General features: G+C 50.1%; 1 protein-coding gene across 17 annotated transcripts in view; it reads left to right on the forward strand.

Moving 5' to 3' along the window:
* The window catches only part of Dysf (dysferlin), a 207,897-nt gene that overhangs the window by 39,161 nt on the left and 145,218 nt on the right, over positions 1-23,518 (forward strand). For 8 of the 17 annotated variants that reach the window (XM_026405156.2, XM_077791802.1, XM_026405158.2 and 5 more), the window contains exons 4-10: positions 5,844-5,949; positions 16,938-17,052; positions 18,284-18,376; positions 18,741-18,952; positions 19,962-20,090; positions 20,487-20,549; positions 21,301-21,351. In XM_026405156.2, coding sequence (XP_026260941.1) covers positions 5,844-5,949; positions 16,938-17,052; positions 18,284-18,376; positions 18,741-18,952; positions 19,962-20,090; positions 20,487-20,549; positions 21,301-21,351 — 769 coding nt within the window. The remainder of the gene's footprint in view (positions 1-5,843; positions 5,950-16,937; positions 17,053-18,283; positions 18,377-18,740; positions 18,953-19,961; positions 20,091-20,486; positions 20,550-21,300; positions 21,352-23,518) is intronic. The other 9 variants (XM_026405147.2, XM_026405149.2, XM_026405153.2 and 6 more) reach the window with 2 other exon arrangements.

Genomic DNA, 23,518 nt, shown 5'->3' on the forward strand with positions numbered 1-23,518 from the left:
GGTTCCTCAGCTGAAATTTTACCAGAATCCTCTGAACTGTGTGCTCTTCCCCTAAAGCTCCAAGATTGTGGTGGAGGTGGAGCAGTGCTCAGACAGTGTCCAGACTGTGGTAGATGCTCACTATGCATTTGTCAAATGAGGGTCAGTCTCAGGAAGGTTATGGAACTTTTGCAGCCACACAGCTGCAAAGCAGCCAAACTGGGCCTCCAACCCAGGCAGGATGACTTGAGACTTCTTATTCTTTTTTTTTGGCAGGGGTGAGTGGGTATAGGGGATTGAACTCAGGGGCGTTCTACCACTGAGCCACATCCCCAGCCCTATTTTGTATTTTATTTAGAGACAGGGTCTCACTGAGTTGCTTAGTGCCTCACTTTTGCTGAGGCTTCTTTTAAACTCATGATCCTCCCGCCTCAGCCTCTGAGGGGCTGGGATTATAGGTGTGCGCCACTGCACATGGCCAAGAGCTTTTATACATAATCACTGAATGTAAATACTGATCTAATTTAGGAAGGTAGTGGATGGAGAGCATTTTCAAGGTGTTGCTGTAGATTGAAAGGTACAGTTTGAGAATATGGGGTTTGTGCGTGTAGCACTCTAGGATCAGCCACCTGGGGTGTCCCTGTAACTACACATCTTGCCAGCATTTCTGAGTCACCTTCCTTTGGAGTGTTGGGGAGAAACTTGTCTCCAGCCCACTTCTCTGTCATTCTAGCTGCATCCGCTCCTCCCTCCTTCCTGCTCCTAACAGTTCTTAGCATCTCTGCATTGCCCCAGCCTGGTTTGCTACACCCCTTCATTCTTCAGTTCACAGCCCCATGGCATGAAGAAAGCACTGGGTAACTGGCGTGGGGGGCCTGTCACCCCTTGCAGGCATTCAGACCATTTTCAGTGGACTGTCTGCTCTTCTAGGGGTCCTCAGCCATTTGGCCTCAGAATTGCCTCTGTGTGACCTACTGGCTTCTCCCGGAGTTTCAGCCACCTGCTTGACGCCACCTCTGCCCTCCACGTAGGACCTTTCTCTTCCACCTCTCCTCTCTCTTCGGGCCCAACCTTCAAACTCCCTTGAAAATTCCAACAATTGCTAATCCTGCAAAGTCTAGACTACTAGACCTACCAACAGCCGCTCCATGTACAGCTAAAAAGTACACCCAATGAGCTTTTAAAAAGCTTTTAAAAATGTCCACGCACTCCTGATCTCTCCAACAAAGAATTGGCAGGCTGGTATACCTTAAATGCGCAGGTGCAGCCACAACCCTGGGCATGAAGATGTCTCTTTGATATGCTGATATCATTTCCTTTGGATATATTCCTAGAAATGGGAAAGCGGGTTCGTATGGTAGATCTCTTTCTAGTTTCTTGATGAAACTCCATACTGTTTTCCACAGTGGCTGTACTAATTTACATTCCCACTTGTTTCTTACATATCATTCTAGAGTTCTTATTGCTTAATCCTCAATATAGGTTCTAACTTCCCTATTTTAATGCAATAGGTAACATATTATAGACATTCTTTTATTCTTTGTTCTTTTCACTTAACAATGTGTCTTGAAGACTTCCTATAAAAGTGCATGACGAACTTCATTATTTTTATAAGTATATGGCATTCCTTTGTATGTATTCCTTTGTATTCCTACTTTACCTGCTTTGCATGGTGGACATTTGGGTTACCCTGTGTTTGTTTTTACACACAAGGAAGTAATAAGGCCCATTTTTTCTTTTCTTTTTTGTATTAGGGATTGAGCCCAGGGGTGCCTTCTTACTGTGTATATCCTTATTCCCTTTTTAATTTATTTTAATTTTGAGGCAGGGTCTTGCTAAGTTGCTGAGGTTACCCTGGAATTTGTGATCCTCTTGCCTCAGCCTTCTGAGTCATTGGGATTACAGGCATGTACCGCCATGCCCTTCTAGTTCCAATATGTTAAATAATTTTTTTCAATTTTTTTATGTTTTATAAAAATGAATTTAACTGACCAGCTTAATTCCTGCCTCCCACACAGTGCTTCAGTATTGGTTTTGGAGGCTACCACCCAATCCCTCTTCTCTCTGCTCTGCTAGGGCAGAGGCTCTACTGAATAATGGAACTAGTTCTTTTTCATGGGGGAAAAATGTGTGCCCTGTCAATACTAACCTGCCTTACTCCTCCATGCCAATTCCTGATTCTGTTTCCTTGGGTGGCAGCAGATTTTTTTTTTTTTTTTGAGTCCCCATGCTCCTCCTGTTCCCACATTCCGATGGCTTCAGAATACAGCAAAGCCAAGAGAGATCATGACCAGGTCCAGGGAGGTTCTGAGGACCTGTGGCATTTTTCTACCAGTAGGCTGCAAGAGGCAGGGTCAGGGCCCAAGGTTCTCCTTGCCACCCACCAGAGTTGGCTCCTACAGCCAGGGTCCTGCACAGGGGCCCTAGGCCCCTCCTTGCCTGGTTGGCTCCTATTGAATACTGTTTGACACCTGCCACGCCACTGGTTGGTGCCAACTGAGTGTGTAGCATCCCAGACGTGCAGAAGGCAACTCAAGATGGGGCTGTGGGGTCTGGTCCCTCGGGGCCTGGAACTCCCTGAGTAAAGACCCAGGGAGCTTTAGTCTCTGCTACAGGAAATGGATGAATGGATGAGGAGAGGCCTTCAAGGTGTCCTCTGATCAAGGCCCTCTGGGGGTCCCTGACTGCACCCCCATTGCCTCCTCCTGAGCAACGCTTGCACCAGGCCCTCTGGAGGGAGGCTCTGCATCTCCCTGACTCTCCTGAACCAGGTCCCCACAGCCCGCCTCTTGGGCTTTGAGATAGGCACTGTTCAGTCCTTCCTCCTAGGGATGCCGGGGCTCTGGAAGCCAACTGGCACCTTGGAGGGACTGACCACAGGGCTTATGGTGGTGGTGGACCTTGGAGGGTGCATTTCATGACACAAAAAGAGGTATCAGGGAGGAAATAATAGTCGATCTGAGGCAGCTTGGAGGTGCTGGGCTGGCAGGGGTGGGGCCAAGGCTTCCTTCTGCACTTCCTCCCATTGTTCCCACCCCACTTCCGGGAATTCTCCTGGGCCTGGGCTGAGAGGTCAGGGCTGCCGACAAAGGGAGACAGGAGACCTGGATTTGTGCTGGCCCTCTGGTTTCGACTCCCAAATTGGAGCTCCAGCCCCATGTACAGGTCTCTAGTTGACTAGGTCTGCTGTCTGTCCCCTCCACTCCTGCTTCCTGGCCTGGCCTTCCTGTCCCCAATGCTGGAAGTCTCAGGGCTGTGGGGATTGCCCAGGGAATCTGGAGAGCCCTAGGACGGGCTGTGCCATCTCTGCTTGCACAAGTCATTCTGACCTGTCACTTCAGTTTTCCCAGGAAGGAGGGACAGGGTGACTGATCTCTGATGTTGCATGGTCTCAGGGGTCCTCTGCACCTACCCTCTGATCTTTTTGACTTTGTCTGGATCCCGAGGACACTTGACACTTCAGTCAACATACTGGTGACAGGTGTCCACCTCATGGTGGCTCTTTGGGATAGACATGTATATTGTGAGGGGATGAAGGAGTTTCAGAACTCCGCAATGAATATTAATAAGTCCCTCCATTTAGCCTTTCTTTAAAGATATATGAGAAAAATTGACTTTGAATATATACCACATTTCTTGTCTTCCTAGCAAGGTCACTGCAAGGTGACTGAGAGGTGGCCTACCCCAAGAAGGATGGAAATAGATGTACTTTATTGTCCAGAGGTTTATACAAGTGACTATTTTTTTTTGTTATTTTTAATGTAGTGAAATGTTGTATACATTAAAAACCTACCATTTGAACCTTTTAAAATATATATTCAATGGCATTAAAGTTGTGCAGTCATCACCTGATTCATCTCTAGAATTTTTTCATCTTCTAAACTGAAAGTCTACACCTATTAAATCATAATTCTTCACTGCCTGGTCTCCCAGCCCTGGCGACCACACCGTTCTACTTCCTGTGTCCAGGAATTTGACTTCTCTAGGTACCCCAAATAAGTGGAATTGGACAATACTCGTCTTTTGGTGTCTGGCTTATTTCACTTGGCATAGTGCCTCCAAGGTTAACCCCTGTTGTGGCTCATGTCAGAACTTCCTTCCTTTTTAAGATCAAATAATATTCTGTTGTAAGTACGTATTGCATTTTACTTATCTGTCCATCTGTCCAACTTGGATTGCTTCTACTTTTTGGCTATTGTGAATAATGCTGCTATGAACATTGATATGAAAATGACTGAGTCTGTGATTTCAATTTTTTGGAGTATATATATCCAGAATTGGGGTTGCTGGGTAATACTGTAATTCTCTGTTTTAGCTCTTTTGAGGCACCTCCAGGCTGTATACCTCAGCAGCTGTACCTCTTCCTGTTCCCCACCAGCAGTGCACAAGGGGTCCAGTTTATCCACATCTTTTTTTTTTGAGGGATGGGGTACTGGGGATTGAACTCAGGAAATTCAATCAATCACTGAGCCACATCCCCAGCCCTATTTTGTATTTTATTTAGAGACAGGGTCTCACTGAGTTGCTTAGTGCCTCACTTTTACTGAGGCTGGCTTTGAACTCAGCCTCCTGAGCCACTGGGATTACAGGTGTGCACCACTGCGCCTGGCTGTCCACATCTTGACCAAGGCCTTCTCTCTAAATAATAGCCATTCTAATGGATGTACAGTGGTATTTCATTGTAACAAGTTTTATTTATTTTTTAAAATCAGCTAATTAGGTCAAGATTGCAGTTTTATTTTATAGGGTCATAAAAACATATATCCAAATTAGTGGTTACAGGGGTCAGAAAACGGATGGTCCTGGATACCAGGTTTGGTTCATCCATCGGAGAAGAAGGAAGGGAAGAGGAAGAGGAAGATGAAGGGTGAGAATAGGAGGGCAAGGGGAAGGAAGAAGGAGAAGAAGAGGGAGGAGTAGGAGGGGAAGAAGGAAAGTGAGCCATGACTGTTCATTGGATTAATGAAGCTCCGTGCCCTGATGGGACTGTCAGGCTGGTTCAGATTCCCAGGAAAGCAAGCAGGGCCAGTGCCTCCCTTAGGTGGCAGGTTCTAGTGGACTCAGCCGCTCACCCACTGTTTTCCTGCTGCTGCAGAGGGGCACGTAGTACATGGTGCATTTCATAGCTCAGGGAACACACTACTCCTCAGAGCCCTTCAAAGGGCCCTTCGCTGGCCACTGTGCTGGTGGCCCACTCTTTCCCAGGAGCCCATTGTGTAAGGTGCCCCCGGCCTCGGTGAGACGTGTGGCCTCAAGTGTGTGTGCTTTTGGCCATTCTGGGTCTCCCCAGGGAGGGAGGCTGTCTCCCCTGCCTTAATGTCCTTTCTCCCTGTGCCTGAAGACAGGGAAGTTCCTTTGTTTTGACTGATGATTGCTGCTGTTGAGTCCTGGTGTAGTTGGTGTAGACAGCCTGTGTAGACATGGCTGATGGGAGCTGCTGAGGCTCAGGAGCAATGCAGGTGTGATGATGGAGAAGGTGACCCTGCCTTCCAGGGATGCCAGCCTGGTATGCTGTCAAGGAGTGGTGGGGAAAAGTCCTTACATGTGACAGTGGAGACCTGGCTGGGCCTCCGGGGTGTGGCAGGAAGGGTCAAGGTTGACCTTGGGGAAGGGCGTGTGCCTCTTACCCCTCTCTTATGCCCAGGTGTTTTCCCAGGGACCTGGTCTTCCAGGGATGGTGCCTGATAGTGACTTGGTTGGGGATGCAGGGGGAAAGTTCAGGGGCTCCCAGGGGACTGGTGGTCTAGGTAACTTACCTTTGTGTATGTGGTGGTGGTGGTGGTGGTGCTGGTGAGGGGTCTGGTGGGAGAAGAACCAGGGCACATCGGGCTAGTTTTCTACATTGGACTTCTCTGTCCTCCCAGGTTCCTGGGGGAAGCCAAGGTCCCACTCCGGGAGGTCCTTGCCACTCCCAGCCTGTCTGCCAGCTTCAATGCCCCCCTGCTGGACACCAAGCAGCAACCCACTGGGGTAAGTACCAAATGGCCCCTGCATTTGGCCAGTTTCTGGTCTGAGTCCTTGACTGGTGGCTCCTACTCCCTCTGTCACCTTTGATTTTATGACTTCAGAGATGGGTCAAAGTCCAGCTTCCTGAACTAAGCCAGATCTTGGGGTGAACACAGGAGGGACACAGAAATGGGAGGGAAGGGGGCCCTGGTCAAGTCAGCTTTGACCCCTACCAACTTGGCCTGCCTCTGGGTCTCGTTCTGTCCATTGGGCCACCTTCTGTTCCAAGTTCCCGGTCAGCCTTGGCCATGGCTCTCTGAGTCTCCCTGAGAGCACTGCCTTCCTCATTGCCCAGCCCCATGCTCCAGATTTGGAATAACTGAGTCATCCGGGTCACAGATTACAAGGAAGGAAGACAGACAGCCCTCCCCTGCCCACCAGGACCTGTCAGACCCCCTTCCTCTTCTTCCTTTGTCTTTCCTGCCCCTCCTCCAGCCTTGCAGGGTACTCCTGTTCCAAGCAGCCAATTCCCAGCCCTCATCTCTGGCCTCCTGTTATTTTTAGTGAGCTAAATATACCCTGCAGGGTTCTTTCTTCCTGGTCACTAGGATTCCTGACCTTCCCTCCAAGTCTACCTTCTAGGATGCACTGAGGAGCTATAGATCTGGAAATGCTTCCTCCCAGTGAGACCTGGGAAGTTCTGGGTGGGCCTTGACTTTTTTTCAGATAGGGTGAGGTGTGCTCCTGTGTGTGTGTGTGTGTGTGTGTGTGTGTGTGTGTGTGTGTGTGTGATTGAGCCCTTTGCTGGACAGGGCAGTCTGGGCTGAGCTGAATGTGAAACCACACTGGGTGCTGAGATCTGGAGAAAGGGAACAACTGGGGACCCAGAGAATGGATGTCCAAATGGGACGTCCAAGGGTGCCTCTCCAATCCTCCAGAGTGGGAGGGGCTCCAGTGGCTTACTGCACTCCTGGTCTGTGACTCTCTTAATGCTGCAGTCTGCTCCCAGGGTCTTGGGACAGTGATGGCCAGGCTGCTTCCTTGGTGGGGAGTTGCCACTTCCCAGAAGAATCCCTTCCTGTCTCAGACCTTGTGGTTGACAGGACATTCTGGTCCAGTGCAGTGTTCTCGAGTCTATCTCTGTCACTTCCTGAGTCTCCTCTGAGGCTTCCCTTGATCTCTCCAGTCTCCTGGCACTGCCAAGGAGGATTCCAAGGGGTGATGGAGCTGTCCCTTCAGGGATCCTGAAGACAGCCCTAGCTGGCCCTGGAGAAGGCATAGGGATCAAGGGAGCTGGTGAGAGGCCGGTGGGGTCAGGGAATCTGCGAGGAGCTTTTCCATCGCACCTAGGGTGAGGCCATTCTTTTGTCATTACGCGACCTTAAAGCCTCCAACTAGAGTTCCTCACTTCCTTGCTGAGATGCCAGCCTCTCTCCACCAGCCCTTTATGCATCTGTGACACTGGCATTTCCTGTACACACTTCCCTCCAAACTCAAAGTCTCCTCCAGCCCCTGAGACAGAACCTTCCAAACCTGGTCCCTTTTATGGGACTGAGCCAGTTGAGCCACCATCCACCTCTCTTCTTAACTCCTGTTCCCACACTCTGTGGGCTTGATGCTCAGACTAGGGGACGGCTGCCTTCTCTCCTCTGTCCTGGGACCCTGCCTGTCTGCAGACAATCCTTCATCAACCAGGTCTCCAAGAAGGGCATAGAAGAGCCAGGAGCTGGGGAACGGGGAGGAGGGCTGGACCCTGCTCAGTGAGCCCCCAGCTGGGGAGAGGTGGGCCTCCTGCCTGCTGCCCAGGGTGCAGCCCTCACTGTGGCAGGGCCCAGAACCAGACTCTGCTACCTATGATAGCACCGAAGTCACAGTGCAGCCCCAGGCAAGTCATAAGGAGCCCTGGGCTGGTGCTTCCTGCCTGGGACTTGGGCTGTTGGAGTTGCAGTGGGAGTCATCGTGAACTGTGAACCATGAACGTTGCTTGGAGGGGACAGAGCCATGAGACGCTGAAGGTTCCACCAGCCACTCTTGAGGCTGGATTTCTGGGCTGGACCCCCCGAGCAGAGCGTGCTGGGTACCTCAATTTGCTTGTAGTTCAATTGCCTCTAAGGACCAAAGGAACCTGCTAAAGGAATGATGGGAGTGAAGAGAGGCCCTGCGGATTTGCTAGAAAACCCTAGAAAGACTGAGAGGAGGAGGAGGCATGGGGAGAGGTGGGGAGGTCCTGCCGCAGGCTGGGCTGTGGTCTCCCTGTGCCTATGGCTCAGTGTCCTCCCCCAGCCCTTCAGATATGGCATCTGGACTGTGTGCACTGGAGAGTCCACAGCTATCCAGACAGCTTCCAGACTGATGAGGACAACACTGCCCCTGTCCTGAGGAAACTTGTGGCCAATAGGAGTGTAAGAAATGGCCTGTGCGTGCATTTTCAAAGCAGCTCACTGACGAGGGTGTGGACACATGATGAGAACTATTGACATTGTCCCAGCCTTTAAGCCAGAGTCAGATCAGAAAGGGAAACCCCCTGGATGACAAGAGCACATGGGGTGGTTCGGGGGAGCCAGGGCACTGCATGCTGGGATCAGGCACAAAATGAGGACAGACAATGCTGCAGTGAAACCCTGAGCTTCTTTCAAGTGGTCTGAAGATTCTGCCAACCCACACTGTCAGCTCAAGCCCGCCCTACCCTCCACCAGCCTCTGGAGGTTTCCCTAGGGAAAGGTGAAGGAGTCCTGGGCATACACTAGGCCTTGCCTGTGCTGTCCTGACTGTGCGTTGTGGGGGTGGGGTGGGTCTGGTCTTGAAAGAGCTCAGGGTGGAGAGCTGTGGCCCAGGAGTAGGCAGCAAGCCGTGGGCTGAGCAGTCAGATAACCTGCAGCCTGAGCCTGGCTACAGAATCTATAGGGGGGCCAGGGACCCAGGAGGAGCCTACAAGGTGGCTCCCTGCCTCTGTATTGGGCTTCCTGAGCCCTTTTAGCCTGGGGACCATTCAGGAGCCTCTAAAGTTCTGCTGATATTGTTGGCTGTGGACCCCCCAGAATGACTGGGGTTACCCCACTCCATAACAGTGTATTTTGGTGGACACATAATTGATAATGGCCTTGAGGTAGGATAACCTCCAGCCAGGGACCTGAGAAACTGGGTTATCAGGTGGGTACATTGACATGGAGGGCTGTGAAGAGCATCCCACCCAGGGCTCTAGGCCAAGGTCATGAGGTCTGGGACAGCACAGAGCTCACATCCCATAGGAAGAAGACCTCAGCACTGGCTCTCTGGAGAGGGAAGGGTCCCAATGCTGGGTGGGGCTACAGACATGCTCCCTTTCCCTTGAGATCCTCAGTGGAGCCGGAGGCCTCCAGTATTAGTTATCTCTGCTCCTAGCATGAAAACTAATTTCCCTGGAGTCCACCCCGTGCTGGGGCATCTGTTCTAGATCCTGGTTTCTAGACCTTCTGAAGCTGCCTGGGATGTTCCTGTGGCTCCTGGATGGGCCATATAAGAGATGGGCCTGGCTCTTGGCTGGAGGTCTCCTTCCAATGCCTGGAACCACCTGGATGTTGCCAGTTCTTTAGATGCTCAGTGCAGGGCTACTAGTGTGGAAGTACCTGATGCTCAAGAAACCCCACGAGGGGCTGCCTGGACTGCCTTCAGATTCTAGAGCTATCACCCTTTCCTGCTTCTTGCCGAGGGCTGCCCCTGAGCGCCCTGTGCTGAGGTGCTGACACCAGGCCAGGGTGGAGCCGGTAACCCTCCTGCTGTGCCATCTCTGCAGAGCTGGTGTATCAGAAGCCCCAGGTGGTATGGAGCCGGTAGATAAGCAGGGTGAGCCCATACCTATGATAGCACGGAAGTCACAGTGCAGCCCCAGGCAAGTCATAAGGAGCCCTGGGCTGGTGCTTCCTGCCTGGGACTTGGGCTGTTGGAGTTGCAGTGGGAGTCATCGTGAACTGTGAACCATGAACGTTGCTTGGAGGGGACAGAGCCATGAGACGCTGAAGGTTCCACCAGCCACTCTTGAGGCTGGATTTCTGGGCTGGACCCCCCGAGCAGAGCGTGCTGGGTACCTCAATTTGCTTGTAGTTCAATTGCCTCTAAGGACCAAAGGAACCTGCTAAAGGAATGATGGGAGTGAAGAGAGGCCCTGCGGATTTGCTAGAAAACCCTAGAAAGACTGAGAGGAGGAGGAGGCATGGGGAGAGGTGGGGAGGTCCTGCCGCAGGCTGGGCTGTGGTCTCTCTGTGCCTATGGCTCAGTGTCCTCCCCCAGCCCTTCAGATATGGCATCTGGACTGTGTGCATTGGAGAGTCCAAAGCTATCCAGACTGATGAGGACAACACTGCCCCTGTCCTGAGGAAACTTGTGGCCAATAGGAGTGTAAGAAATGGCCTGTGCGTGCATTTTCAAAGCAGCTCACTGACGAGGGTGTGGACACATGATGAGAACTATGTTGACATTGTCCCAGCCTTTAAGCCAGAGTCAGATCAGAAAGGGAACCCCCTGGATGACAAGAGCACATGGGGTGGTTCGGGGGAGCCAGGGCACTGCATGCTGGGATCAGGCACAAAATGAGGACAGACAATGCTGCAGTGAAACCCTGAGCTTCTTTCAAGTGGTCTGAGGATTCTGCCAACCCACACTGTCAGCGCAAGGCTGCCCTACCCTCCACCAGCCTCTGGAGGCTTCCCCAGGGAAAGGTGAAGGAGTCCTGGGCATACACTAGGCCTTGCCTGTGCTGTCCTGACTGTGCGTTGTGGGGGTGGGGTGGGTCTGGTCTTGAAAGAGCTCAGGGTGGAGAGCTGTGGCCCAGGAGTAGGCAGCAAGCCGTGGGCTGAGCAGTCAGATAACCTGCAGCCTGAGCCTGGCTGCAGAATCTATAGGGGGGCCAGGGACCCAGGAGGAGCCTACAAGGTGGCTCCCTGCCTCTGTATTGGGCTTCCTGAGCCCTTTTAGCCTGGGGACCATTCAGGAGCCTCTAAAGTTCTGCTGATATTGTTGGCTGTGGACCCCAAAATGACTGGGGTTACCCTACTCCATAGCAGTGTATTTTGGTGGACACATAATTGATAATGGCCTTGAGGTAGGATAACCTCCAGCCAGGGACCTGAGAAACTGGGTTATCAGGTGGGTACATTGACATGGAGGGCTGTGAAGAGCATCCCACCCAGGGCTCTAGGCCAAGGTCATGAGGTCTGGGACAGCACAGAGCTCACATCCCATAGGAAGAAGACCTCAGCACTGGCTCTCTGCAGAAGGAAGGGTCCCAATGCTGGGTGGGGCTACAGACATGCTCCCTTTCCCTTGAGATCCTCAGTGGAGCCGGAGGCCTCCAGTATTAGTTATCTCTGCTCCTAGCATGAAAACTAATTTCCCTGGAGTCTACCCCGTGCTGGGGCATCTGTTCTAGATCCTGGTTTCTAGACCTTCTGAAGCTGCCTGGGATGTTCCTGTGGCTCCTGGATGGGCCATATAAGAGATGGGCCTGGCTCTTGGCTGGAGGTCTCCTTCCAATGCCTGGAACCACCTGGATGTTGCCAGTTCTTTAGATGCTCAGTGCAGGGCTACTAGTGTGGAAGTACCTGATGCTCAAGAAACCCCACGAGGGGCTGCCTGGACTGCCTTCAGATTCTAGAGCTATCACCCTTTCCTGCTTCTTGCCGAGGGCTGCCCCTGAGCGCCCTGTGCTGAGGTGCTGACACCAGGCCAGGGTGGAGCCGGTAACCCTCCTGCTGTGCCATCTCTGCAGAGCTGGTGTATCAGAAGCCCCAGGTGGTATGGAGCCGGTAGATAAGCAGGGTGAGCCCATACCTATGATAGCACAGAAGTCACAGTGCAGCCCCAGGCAAGTCATAAGGAGCCCTGGGCTGGTGCTTCCTGCCTGGGACTTGGCCTGTTGGAGCTGCAGTGGGAGGGGTGCTCTTCCAGAGGATTGGGCTCCAGGGTCAGGATCCCCAGGGCAGCCAAGATGTGGCCCCTTCAAGTTCTTGTCTAACTTCTCTCACTGGGGGTCACTCAGAGCACTTGATTTAACCCTGCAACCTGAGACTCCTCTACTCCCCTGACCCTTCTTGACCTTTCTTTCTAACAGATGCTATAATTTATGTTTATTATTATATATTTTGTCTTCCTCCTTTGCTGAGATATCAGATCCATGAGGTGGAGACCTTGTTCACAGGAATATCCCCAGGATCTTCAACAGGGTCTGGTCCCCCGCAGGTGCTCTCAATGTGTATTTGCAAAGGGAATGAGTATGTGAATTAATCGAGTTGGGCCAGACATGACAGGCAGGGTCCCCATTCCCTGTCTTTCTGATATGGACACACACTGACCTAAGCAAACACTGTACCCAGGACTGGCCTGGTAGGTAGTCACACAGAGTCCCATGTTCAGAAGGACCCTGGATTTGCTTTAGTTGTCTACCATTACCGTGTTAAGATTCTAATAATTTTTGAATGAGAGACCTCAGCTTTTTGTTTTGCACTGGGGCCTGCCAATAATGCATCTGGTTCTGACTTAAACTATTTCTGCAGGAGGGAGCCAGCCTGAGTGGGGTAGGGGGCTCTGTCTGCTGAGTGAGCTTCTTGCAGTCGTGGAAGGAAAGGATTCACAGATTTTTTTTTTAACACTTATTTTGAGTTAATTTAAGATTTAGAGAAGAGTAACCAAGAATATTATAAAGAGTGTTATGCTCTAATTGTTTGAGACTAATCTGCCAACATCTTGGCCCAGCATCAGTGAACTTCAGTGTGTAATTTCTCTGATTCAGGACTCTGTCCCGCATAACCATAGCACAGCCTTCAAAATGAGCAAATGACATTGACACAGCAGTTCACCTAATCCACAGACCTCCACTGGAGGTTCATCGGTCTTTTTTGACAGGATCACTTCTAGCCAACGGATCCAATTCAGAGTCATATGTTGGGTTTAGTTGTTCTTTTTCTTTTCTTTTTTTGTACCAGGGATTGAACCCAGGGGTGCTAAACCACTAAGCCACATCCCCAGCCCTTTTAATTCTTAATTTGAGAGGTCTCCCTATGTTGCTTAGAGCTTGGCTAAGTTTCTGAGGCTGGCCTTGAACTTGCAATCCTCCTGCCTTGGCCTCCCAGTTTGATGGGATTATAGACACCACAGCACCCAGAAGTAGTTGTTTCTTTAGGGTCTTTCTGTCTGAGATAATTCCTCAGTATTTTTTTTTTACTTTTATCATCTTGTAGTATTGAAATATTTGGAAATGCCGGTCACTTATGTTATAGAATGTCCCTTGGTTTGGGTTTGTTGGATGTTTCCTTGTGATTAGATTTAGGTTATGCGTCTTGGCGTGAATGTGGCATGAGTGATGCTGTGTTGCTCTCATTGTTGTCTATCAGGTGATATGATTTTTGATTTGTTTTCTTAGTGCATCATTCCCCTTGATCGTTTGTATAAACGGGTATTTGCTGGGTTTCCCATTCACCCACCCCACCTTCTAATGAGTAAGGATTTTGTGGGGAAGTATTTTGTCTGGTCATAAGTATCCTGTTCCTCACCAACCTTTCCCTGCAAGTTTGCTTTCGTTTGCTTTACTTTTTGTGGTGCTGTGGAGTCAAACCTGGAACCTCATGCATGCCCAACACTTGCCCTACCACTGAGCTGTGTCCCCAGCCTGATCTCCCAGTTTTGACATGAATATCCATTGTTGTCTTCTGGTTGAATATATTATTGTTTTTTCTTAATTTTTTTTTTTTTAGCCGTAGATGAACACAATACCTTTATTTATTTATTTTTATGTGGTGCTGAGGATCGAACTCAGTGCCTCATATACGCTAGGCGAGCGCTCTAGCCCTGAGGTATAACTGCAGCCCATATATTATTGTTTTGATGGTTCCTAAGTGGTGATGTTCTAAATTAATCCTTTTTATTAATCAGTTGGCATTCTACTGTAAGGAAAAGCTGTTTTCCTCTTTGATTATTTACTTATTTCAATATGAATCCATGTGTTTCTGTTTTATTCAATGGTTTAAATTGTTACTATCATTATTGATTTTCATGTTTTAAATTGTCCCAGATTTGGCCGGACAATCAGGGAGCCCCTGTCTTCTGTGTCCTTTTGAGATGTTTCTATTATTCACTGAGCATTTCCTTGCTTTCTGGCTGAAATGATGATCCAGGCTCATCTTGTACCTCCTCTGCCTTAGCCCCAGAATTAATTACTTTTCCAAAGATCCCTATTAACCTTTTTTAAATATATATTTTTGGTTGTTGAGGGACCTTTATTTTTATTTATTATTTATGTGCTGTGCTGAGAATTGAACCCAGTACCTCACACTTGCTAGACAAGTTCTCTCTCACTGAGCTACAATTCCAGCCCAACTAGCCTTTTGATAAAGTGGGGGAAACCCCAAGAAGGGTTTTAGAAATACAGATGCAAGGCCCCCTGGTGTCTCTGCCCTGTCCCTTGCTCCAGGTTGTTTGTCCTAGTTGTCCTCCTCCTCCTCCTCCTCCTCCTCTTCCTCTTTTTAAAAAATTTGTTCTAATTAGATATACATGACAGCAGAATGTATTGCCACTCACCGTACACAAATGGAGCACAACTTTTCATTTCTCTGGTTATACACGCCAGAGTCACACCATTCGTGCAATCATACACATACATAGGGTAATAATGTCCTTCTCATTCCACCATCTTTCTCACCCCATGCCCCCTCCCCTCCCCCACTCCCCTCTGCCTAATCCAAAGTTCCTCCAGTCTTTCCTTGTGTGTGGGGGGGCGGGGATTTTGGATCAGCATCCATTAATCAGAGAAAACATTTGGCCTTTGGCTTTTTGAGATTGGCTTACTTCATTTAACAGGTTATTCTCCAGCTCCACCTGCAAATGAAGTGCCTCGACCCCTCCCCTCGCCCCCCCCCCCCCCAGGTGGTTCTTTTCCTCAGGAGTTGCTGAAGCTGACGGTGCAGGTGGTGTCCGCTCAGGTGGCGACACCTGGTGGTGGTTCACGAATCTGCAGGGCAGGTTATGGTCCTGTGTGGGATGGTGGGATTTAAAGGGTCTCAGTTGCTTAGGGTGTCTTCCTTCTGTCTTCTGAACCCTGCTTCCTACTGTCCTGCACTAAATTTGCCTGGCTTCCCTTCCCCAAGCTCCAGTCTGAAGGACATAAGCATGAGACCTCGTACATCAAAGGCCTTCAGCCAAGATCTTCAGCTCAGGGCAGGGTTGCCTCAGGAATCTCTGGGTGTTCCTAATATTATCAGAAAAGATGTCCAGTGTCCTATGCTAGAGCCACTCAAAGGGAGATCATGCATCATTTAACACTTATAAAAACTTTGCCAAAACCCATGAAATTACTTATTGTTTAACGCTAAGCAGAAGAAAAGCATTTTTTTTTTTTTTAAAATATAGCAGAGCTGTACATTATTTGCTCGAAACGACTGGAGAGAAAGATGTCAAACTGTGAGAGTGGAGGAATTATGGACAATTTCTTTCTTATGCATTAGTTTTCTTCTTCTTCTCCTTCTTCTCTTTCCTCTTCTTCCTCCTCCTTGCCCCAACTCCTTCTTCCCAAGGGGCACTTTACCATTGAGCTGCTTTCCCAGCCCTTTATTAATTTTTATTTTGACACAGGGTCTTGCTAAGTTGCTGGTGCTGGCCTTGAATTTGTAATCCTTCTGCCTCAGGCTCCTGAGTTGTAATTACAGGTGTGAGCCACCATACCTGGCCTATTTTTCTTCTTTAAGGTTTCTATACTTTCCAAGTTTTTTTTTTTTTTTTTTTTTTTTTTTTTGTACTGGGGATTTGAACCCAGGGGTGCTTAACCAAGTGAGCCACATCCCCAGCTCTTTTTATATTTTTTTCAAGATAGGGCCTTGCTAAGTTGCTGAGGCTGGCTTTGAACCTGAGATCCTCCTGCTGCCTTAGCCTTCTGAGCTGATGGGATTACAAGCATACACCGTGAATATTCATTGTTGTCTGTTGGTTGAATATATTATTGTGGGTTGTTTTTGGATTTTATTTATTTATTTTTATGTGGTGCTGAGGATCGAACCCAGGGCCTTGCACATGCTAGGCAAGCACTCTACCACTGAGCCACAACCCCATTCCTATTATTGTTTTTTTAAAAATTTTTTTCTAGTCCTAGATGGACACCATACCTTTATATATTTATTTTTATGTGGTGCTGAAGCTCAAACCCAGTACCTCACATATGCTAGGTGAGTGCTCTAGTTTCCAAACTTTCTTAAGCAGAGTATTTATAACTTGGATTAAAACAGATGGCTGCCCCAGGAGACTGGGCTGTGGCATGGGAGAGGCTCAGCCAGGCCCCTGCTGGCCTGGGAGGCGTGAGGCTGGAGTGTCTGTTGGGATTGTGCCTGCCAAAGGGCTCAGGGACTCCTTTGAACAGTGTGGAACTCAGGGTGGGGTTGAGGTGGGCCCTCTTTCTCTTGCCTCTGTGGGGCTTGTTGGGTGATGATCATCCCTTGTTGATGTGGATGGTGCCACTCAGCAGAGAATGTGGTGGGGGCAGGGGTGCTTCTAGGAGGGCGGGAGTCAGTAAGATGAGTGGCAGCCCAAGACCCTCTCAATGCTGGCTTCCCGCTGAGCAGAGCAGAGCTGAGCTGAACTGTCTATGGAGAAGGAGGGCAGGTCCTTGGCTGAGCAGAATGGTTAAGGGGAGTTTTTCTGAAGATTTGAAAAATCCTGCCAGAGAAGTTGGATCCCTGATTCCAACTTAATCCTCATTCACCCTCATGAAGAAGCTGCTGTTGCTATTACTACCCCTCCTTACAGATAAGGCAACTGAGGCACAGGCCCAAGTTCACCTGGCTCCCGGATGGTTAGAAACTGACCCAGATTCTGTGCCCATAACTACCTGACTATGCTCAGGGGTCCCTGGGGGTGGCTTTTTCACACTCCCTGCAGATTAGATCCTTGTCAGCGCCCTGTTCCCTGGGGAAGGATGCGGGAATCAGGAAGGATTCGGGAGGGCAGTGGTCTGAGGCCAGCGTACTAACCTGCTGCCCCATCCCCATCTCTTCCAGGCCTCGCTGGTCCTGCAGGTGTCCTACACGCCGCTCCCTGGAGCTGTGCCCCTATTCCCACCCCCTGTTCCCTTGGAACCATCCCCGACACTGCCTGACCTGGACATGGTGGCTGGTGAGGAGCCCATCCTTTGTGTGACAGGGCCCCCGGCAAGAAGGCCAGCAGGGGTACCCAAGCCTGGGGTAGTGGGGGGCTGCAGAGAGACCTCCCAGCCTTCGCTGCCTTCCCCTGATTGGGGCTGCCCAGGCGTGGAGAGGAGAGGGTTTGGGTGGTGGGGAGTCCTAAGAGCTGCTTCTGCCACACAGAGAGACGGGGCAGGAGGCATGACTTCCTCTGTGCTTCTGAGGGTGGTGTGAAGACACTCTCCCAGCTCCAGCTGCCCAGGGCAGGGGCTGTGCATGGTGGGCCCTCTGCAGTCCACAGCTCTGAGGTGTATGTGACTGAGTGAGGTCTGTCCAGGTTATACCTAAGGCCTCACCTGCTCTCCAGAATCTAGTGCTTCCCTCTCCTGGCCCCAATTGGCCTTTAGTGATGACATGTGACCAAGAGCTAGTTTTTCTTTGAAAGAATCCTGGGATACCATTAGGGGACATGAGTTCCAGTCTTGCCTTTGACACTGACTTTGAGCTGGTCGCTCTCCCACTCTGGGCCTACAGATTATCATTTGTGGAATGAACAGGCTGAATTAGCTAAGTCCTGGGCCTGCCTCAGTTCTCTTGCCTCTGGGGGGCTTGTCGGGGGATGATCCAGGCCAGAGGGCCTGGTTTGTCAGTGGGGGTCGGGTGTGGGAGCAGGCAGGGCCTCTGTGTGGTCAGCCTGCTGGCGTAGCGCAGAAGCTACATAGATGGGTGGGCCATGTGCATTTGCTAGTGGTGAAGAGGCTGGGAACCGGAGCAGTTTCTGCTTTGGCTGGGTCTTAAGCCTGGCTGGGAAGCCAAGTCCTGTGGAGGGCTCTGTGGAGAAGGAGGCATCTCCCTGGGGCCCGGCATTGTCTGAGCTAAGATGGGAAACCACTCTGGACTGGGTTACTTGAGAAGTCCAAGCTGGACTGGAGCTGGAAGAGGCTCAGGGGGAGGAAGAAGGGTGTTCTGAATGGTAGAGGAGGGGGAGGAGGAGGGCCCCAAAGACTCTGGGACCCCCCTGAGGTGAGTGAGATAGAATTAGGTTTGGGCCAGTTGGGGTGTCAGTCCTGCCTGCAGAGGTGGTAAGGAGGGACACTGAGCTTTGCCCTGAGCTGGGTGGGGGGGGGACAAGCAGGGTGGGGGTTGGGGGTGCAGTAGGTGATCTTCCCTCACTCGGCTCCCTCCTGCCCCTCCTCTGGGGCTGTGCCCTGCTCATGTGCCAGGTGGGGGACAGAGCCGGGCCGAGACTTGGTCCCTGCTCAGTGACAGCACCATGGACACAAGATATTCTGGAAAGAAGTGGCTGGTCCCCACGGGTGAGATGCCAGCCAGAGCTGTCCCCATCCCAGACACTACCACCTGTAACCGACTCACCGGACACTGCTGCCAGCCCGCTGGAGTGGGACGAGGCGGCTGGACGGCTCCTCTGCAGAGCTGGGGGAGGGCCAGGGCCATTCTTTCTTCCTCCTGTCGACTAACTGAACTGATAGCCTCAGGATTCGGCTGTTGGCAGCCTCTCTTCTTCCTACCCATCCACCCTGGCTTATGATGGGAGAGGGAGGGCACAGGCAGGCGGCGGTGGGTCTCAGTGCCCATGCTCTCTGGGTCCTCCCTCTGCTGGGCTGGGTCCCAAGGGCAGGGCCAGAGGACCCAGAGCTCATTGGGGCCCTGTCCTCCCAGACACAGGAGGAGAGGAGGACACAGAGGACCAGGGGCTCACAGGAGATGAAGCAGAACCATTCCCGGATCAGAGCGGCACTCCAGGCCCGGGGGGCCCCACCACCCCCAGGAAGCCGCCTTCCCATCCTCCCCCCTACCACCCGGGGAGCAAAAGAAAGAGAAGTGCAGCCCCATCCAGAAAGCCGCTGTCGGACAAGCAGCAGGACTTCCAGGTGATGGGACGCTCTGGCACCCCGATGGCTTTAACCCATCAGCAGCGCCTGGCTGGTGTGTCCAGCCTCAGGGGAGCTGCTCCTGGGACCATGAGGGCCTCCTGGTGGGAATCTGCTTTCCCTGGGTCCTGGGCAGCTGCTGAACAGGAAGTTCAAGTCTTGGGGCCTCAGAACAAGCCTCTGCTCAGGCCCAAGGTTTTGGAAAATACCTCACTCACCCACTTTCTTATTGTGATGATAATCTGTCCTTCCACGACATGCTGTTTTTAAGAAGAGTTAATAAATAACAGTCAATTAGAAAGTTGGACCAATGCACTTATTCTTTTTTCATGAAAATTACTTTAATATTTCAAAACAATATTTTAAAATACTCAACCTAATGTTTGGAAGTACAGATGTTCTCGAATTCGTCATTCACTTACAGTTCAATGGCAAAAATTCTTCATTTATGTCTCAGAATGTAAAAAAAGCATTGCATCTAACAATATAAAGAACAGGAACTGGGGACCTACGGACAATAGCTCAGGGGAAGAGTACTTGCCTTGCATTTGTGGGGCCCTGGGTTCAATCCCCATCAACACACACATGCGTACACATAAGAAAAAAGAACAAAGACTATTTATGGGGTTACTTCAATGCATAAGCTCTACTTCTGAGAGAATTGTCAGCAAGGACTGTTCAAGTCTCTTTAAAATGTCAGTGTCAATAGGGTCTCAGGTGGGGTTTGTGCTGAATGAAGAGAGTGGGGCTACTCCCACCCTCCCACTGGGATCCCAGGTGGTTTATGCAGGGCAGCGTGGTAGCTCTTCTGCAACGATGGGATTTTATAGATGCAAGGGACGTTGGTAGGAGATATGCTTGTTCTTAGAATGCTCTTCCTAAAACATTTTAAACAGTCTTTCCAAGAAGCCGGGTGGTCCCTGAGATTTGTGTCCCTCGGGGCAGAGGGTGGGTGGTCCCTCATTCACTTTCTCCCTTCCTCCTTCTCATGGTCCCTGCTGACTTTCAGATCAGAGTCCAGGTGATCGAGGGGCGCCAGCTGCCGGGGGTGAACATCAGACCTGTGGTCAAGGTCACGGCTGCCGGGCAGACCAAGAGGACTCGGATCCACAAGGGAAACAGCCCTTTCTTCAACGAGGTGGGAGACACCGGGCAGTGTTAGGGCCAGAACCTATGCAGGTCTTCCAAATGGGGAGCCCAGAGCAGTTTATTCAGAGTGTTCACCTGGAGTGCTAACTTTGGTTCAGGAATGGGAGAAGGACTCCAGCTATTATTCCTGCCCAGGGTCTCTCTGCTCCATGTCCCTGTCATCCTGTAAGGCTGTGCCTGAGATGATATCCTCTGTGGGGTCATCTGTGGCAAACACCCCAGAACCTGTCAGATTCCCAGAGCTCAGCATGGAGTTGAGCTCAGCCCTCATTTCCTATGTGGGCTCTATTCCCGGGCTCGAAGGCCTCTGGGTGCTGATCTTCCCCCTGCCTGGCCTGCGGGGTCATAGGCACTGATTTGTCTCCCTTTTCCCCTGGACCAACAGACTCTTTTCTTCAACGTGTTTGACTCTCCCCTGGAGCTGTTTGATGAGCCCATCTTTATCACAGTAAGTCTCAGCAACCCAAGCGTTCTCCCCGCGCTCTCTGTGCACATGTGTTCGTGCGAGGCATTGTCCGTGTGTGTAGGTGCACATCTCAGTGTGCATGCCTGTCAGCATCGTCGGTGAGTGTGAGTGTGTATGTGTGTGCGAGAGAGATACGGGTTAAAGTCTGGCACCTGGAAAACGTGGACCATTCGCAGCCAACCTCTGCTGGGCACGGGAGCGCCCACACACCTGAGCTGTGGCCTTCCCTAGGTGGGACACCTCTGGGTGGGTCACCTCTGGTTGTAGTGGACGCCTTGGTTTTCATCTTATTTTGTTTGTCCATGGGCCTGCTTTTGGCCATTATTTTCTTTCTCTGAGTCTTCTCCCACTTGGAAGGTGGTATGTTCTAGTGGTTAAAATGAGGGCCTCGGGGCCGGATTATCTGAACCGGAGACCCATCTCTGCCCCTTGCGGTTATGTGATTCTGTACAAGTCCTGTCATCTCTGTGCCTCTAGTCCTTCACTGTGCAATGGGGACAATAAGAGTGCCTACTCAGGGTACTATTCTTGGGAGCACTATTCTTGGGAGCACTATTCTTGGGAGTACTATTCTTGGGAGTACTATTCTTGGGAATCATTTAGAACAATCTGGACTAGAGTAAGTGCTCATTATTGGCTGTTCTTATTTGGGAGAGAAGAGCTGTTGGGTTGAACCCTGTCTGGGTCACAATTTCACTCATAGATGTGGATTTTAACTGCTCTTTCCTCCTAGGTGGTAGACTCCCGTTCCCTCCGGACAGATGCGCTCATTGGGGAGTTCCGGGTAATTGTTCATTTCCTTGCCATCAGTCAGTTTTCACTTACCTGTGTTCCCGGAGGCGCTGTGGGTTACCTGCAGGGGCTGGCTCTCCAGAGACCTTGTGTGCCTGGGTCTATGTGGGGAAGATTTCAACCCCTCCCCTTAGAAACCCATCAGATTTCCCAACTCAGAAAACCTCTCCACAAAGGTAGCAGAGAAGTAGGACACTTCCATTGTTGAATAAGCATTAACTGGGGTGGGCTGAGCATCTCAGGCCATCTGCTGAGAGATTACCAAGACAGGAAGGAGTCTCATCCTTTCATCTAGCCAGTGGATTACATTATTTTCCATTACATTTCCATTTTTTTGAGAAAAACAATAACTAGCCAGGCATGGTGGTGAACACCTGTAATCTCAGTTACTTGGAAGATGAGGCAGGAGGATTGCAAGTTCGAGGCCAGCCTCGGCAACTTAGTGAGACTCTGCCTCAAAGTTTAAAAAGACAAATAATAATAATAATAATAATAATAATAATAATAATAATAATAATAAAAGGCAGGCCGGGGTGCTGGGGATGCGGCTTGGAGGTAGAGCACCTCAAATAAGACAACTGGGTAGAACTGCTGGGCACACAGAGTTCATCCTAGGTTTGGTGGGTCATGACCATCAGTGTCAGCTAATTTACTTTATCCAGAGGAGAAAACAGGATTCCAACTCCTGTCTTTATGACAGGAGGTACTTTTACAGCCTGGAGCATGGCACCCACTCAAGTCAGGCTGGTAGCTTCCCTCTGGGCCGTAGAAGGACCCTCTTCCTTGATGTTTACATTTCAAAGAGAAGATGCCCTTGGGGAAGATGTCTAGTCTCCATATCATAAATTTTATAAAATGCTTAGTTAGGTTTTGGAAAGCTACATTTCAAACAGATAAAGTACTTATATTTACTGGTTTCCCAAGGTAAAATGTATGACAGAAAGAGGAGAGCTAAAATCTTCCCCTATTTCCAGAAGGAAGAATTAAGCCTCTTCTTTTTAGTTCCTGTTTGTCTCTACATCTGGGAAGGCAGCGTCCACCCAATTCTGGCCAATGCTGGGACTGTGCAACCTGGCACTCTCTGCCCTGACCTCACCTTCACGGTGGGTCAGGAATGGGGTTCAGCTGAGGGCCCTGAGGGAAGGAGCCCCAGACTGCTTATTTGTCCTGGGCAGCCCGGAAGGGAGCAGTCCACCTCTGGGAACCCAGTACCGGAAGCACAGTGCGTCCCAGAGGATGGTTCAACAGCTTGCAAAAAATAATTTCGTGAAGTGAGACAGACCTGCACGGTGCTGTGACGTGGTTTAGTGTGTTTCTCACTGATGTTCTTATTGGAGAATCTTTGAGGATTTATCAAAAGGAAAGAAAGAGTGCGGACTTATTTTAACCTGCCTCTGCTGTCCAAATCAATGACCCCCTCCCCTCCTCTGGGAAGTAGCCACAAGATTTTCGAAAAACAGAATCTAATTTCTTGGTGAGGCATTTCTTTAAAGGAGTGGGTTTGAGTCTGAGTCATTATGTAACAAATGAAATCTTAATTATTTTGAGACTTGAGTCTTTATATTCTTGTTCTGAGAATCCATGGGTCAAGAAAGATATTTTTCTAGTTATTAATCTGTGATAAAAAACTTCGTATTTTATTTTATTTTTTGGGGGGTGGGGTACTGAAAATTTAACTCAGGGACAATTTACTATTGACCTACATTCATAGCCTTTTAAAAGTTTGAGACAGGGTCTCACTAAGTTGCTTAGGGCCTCACTAAGTTGCTGAGACTGGCCTTGATCTTACAATCCTCCTGCCTCAGCTTCCCAAGTTGCTGGCATTACAAGCATGTGCCATCATGCCTGGCTAAGACTTTGTATTTGAGGGAGTTTTATATTCACAGAAAAATTGAGTGGAGAGGCTGGAGTCGTGGCTCAGAGATAGAGTGCTCGCCCAGCATGTGTAAGGCACTGGGTTCGATCCTCAGCACCACATAAAAATAAAATAAAGATATTAAGTCCACCTATAACTAAAAAACAAATATTAAAAAAAATCAAGTGGAATATGCAGAAAGTTCAGGTGTACTCTTTGCCCTTCCATTGCCCCTCAACCTCCTACTATCAACATCCTGATAATCTATGATTTTTAAAAAAGGACACTATGAAATATAGGAAAG

Source organism: Urocitellus parryii, chromosome 12, assembly GCF_045843805.1.
Source record: "Urocitellus parryii isolate mUroPar1 chromosome 12, mUroPar1.hap1, whole genome shotgun sequence".
Lineage (NCBI taxonomy): Eukaryota > Metazoa > Chordata > Mammalia > Rodentia > Sciuridae > Urocitellus > Urocitellus parryii.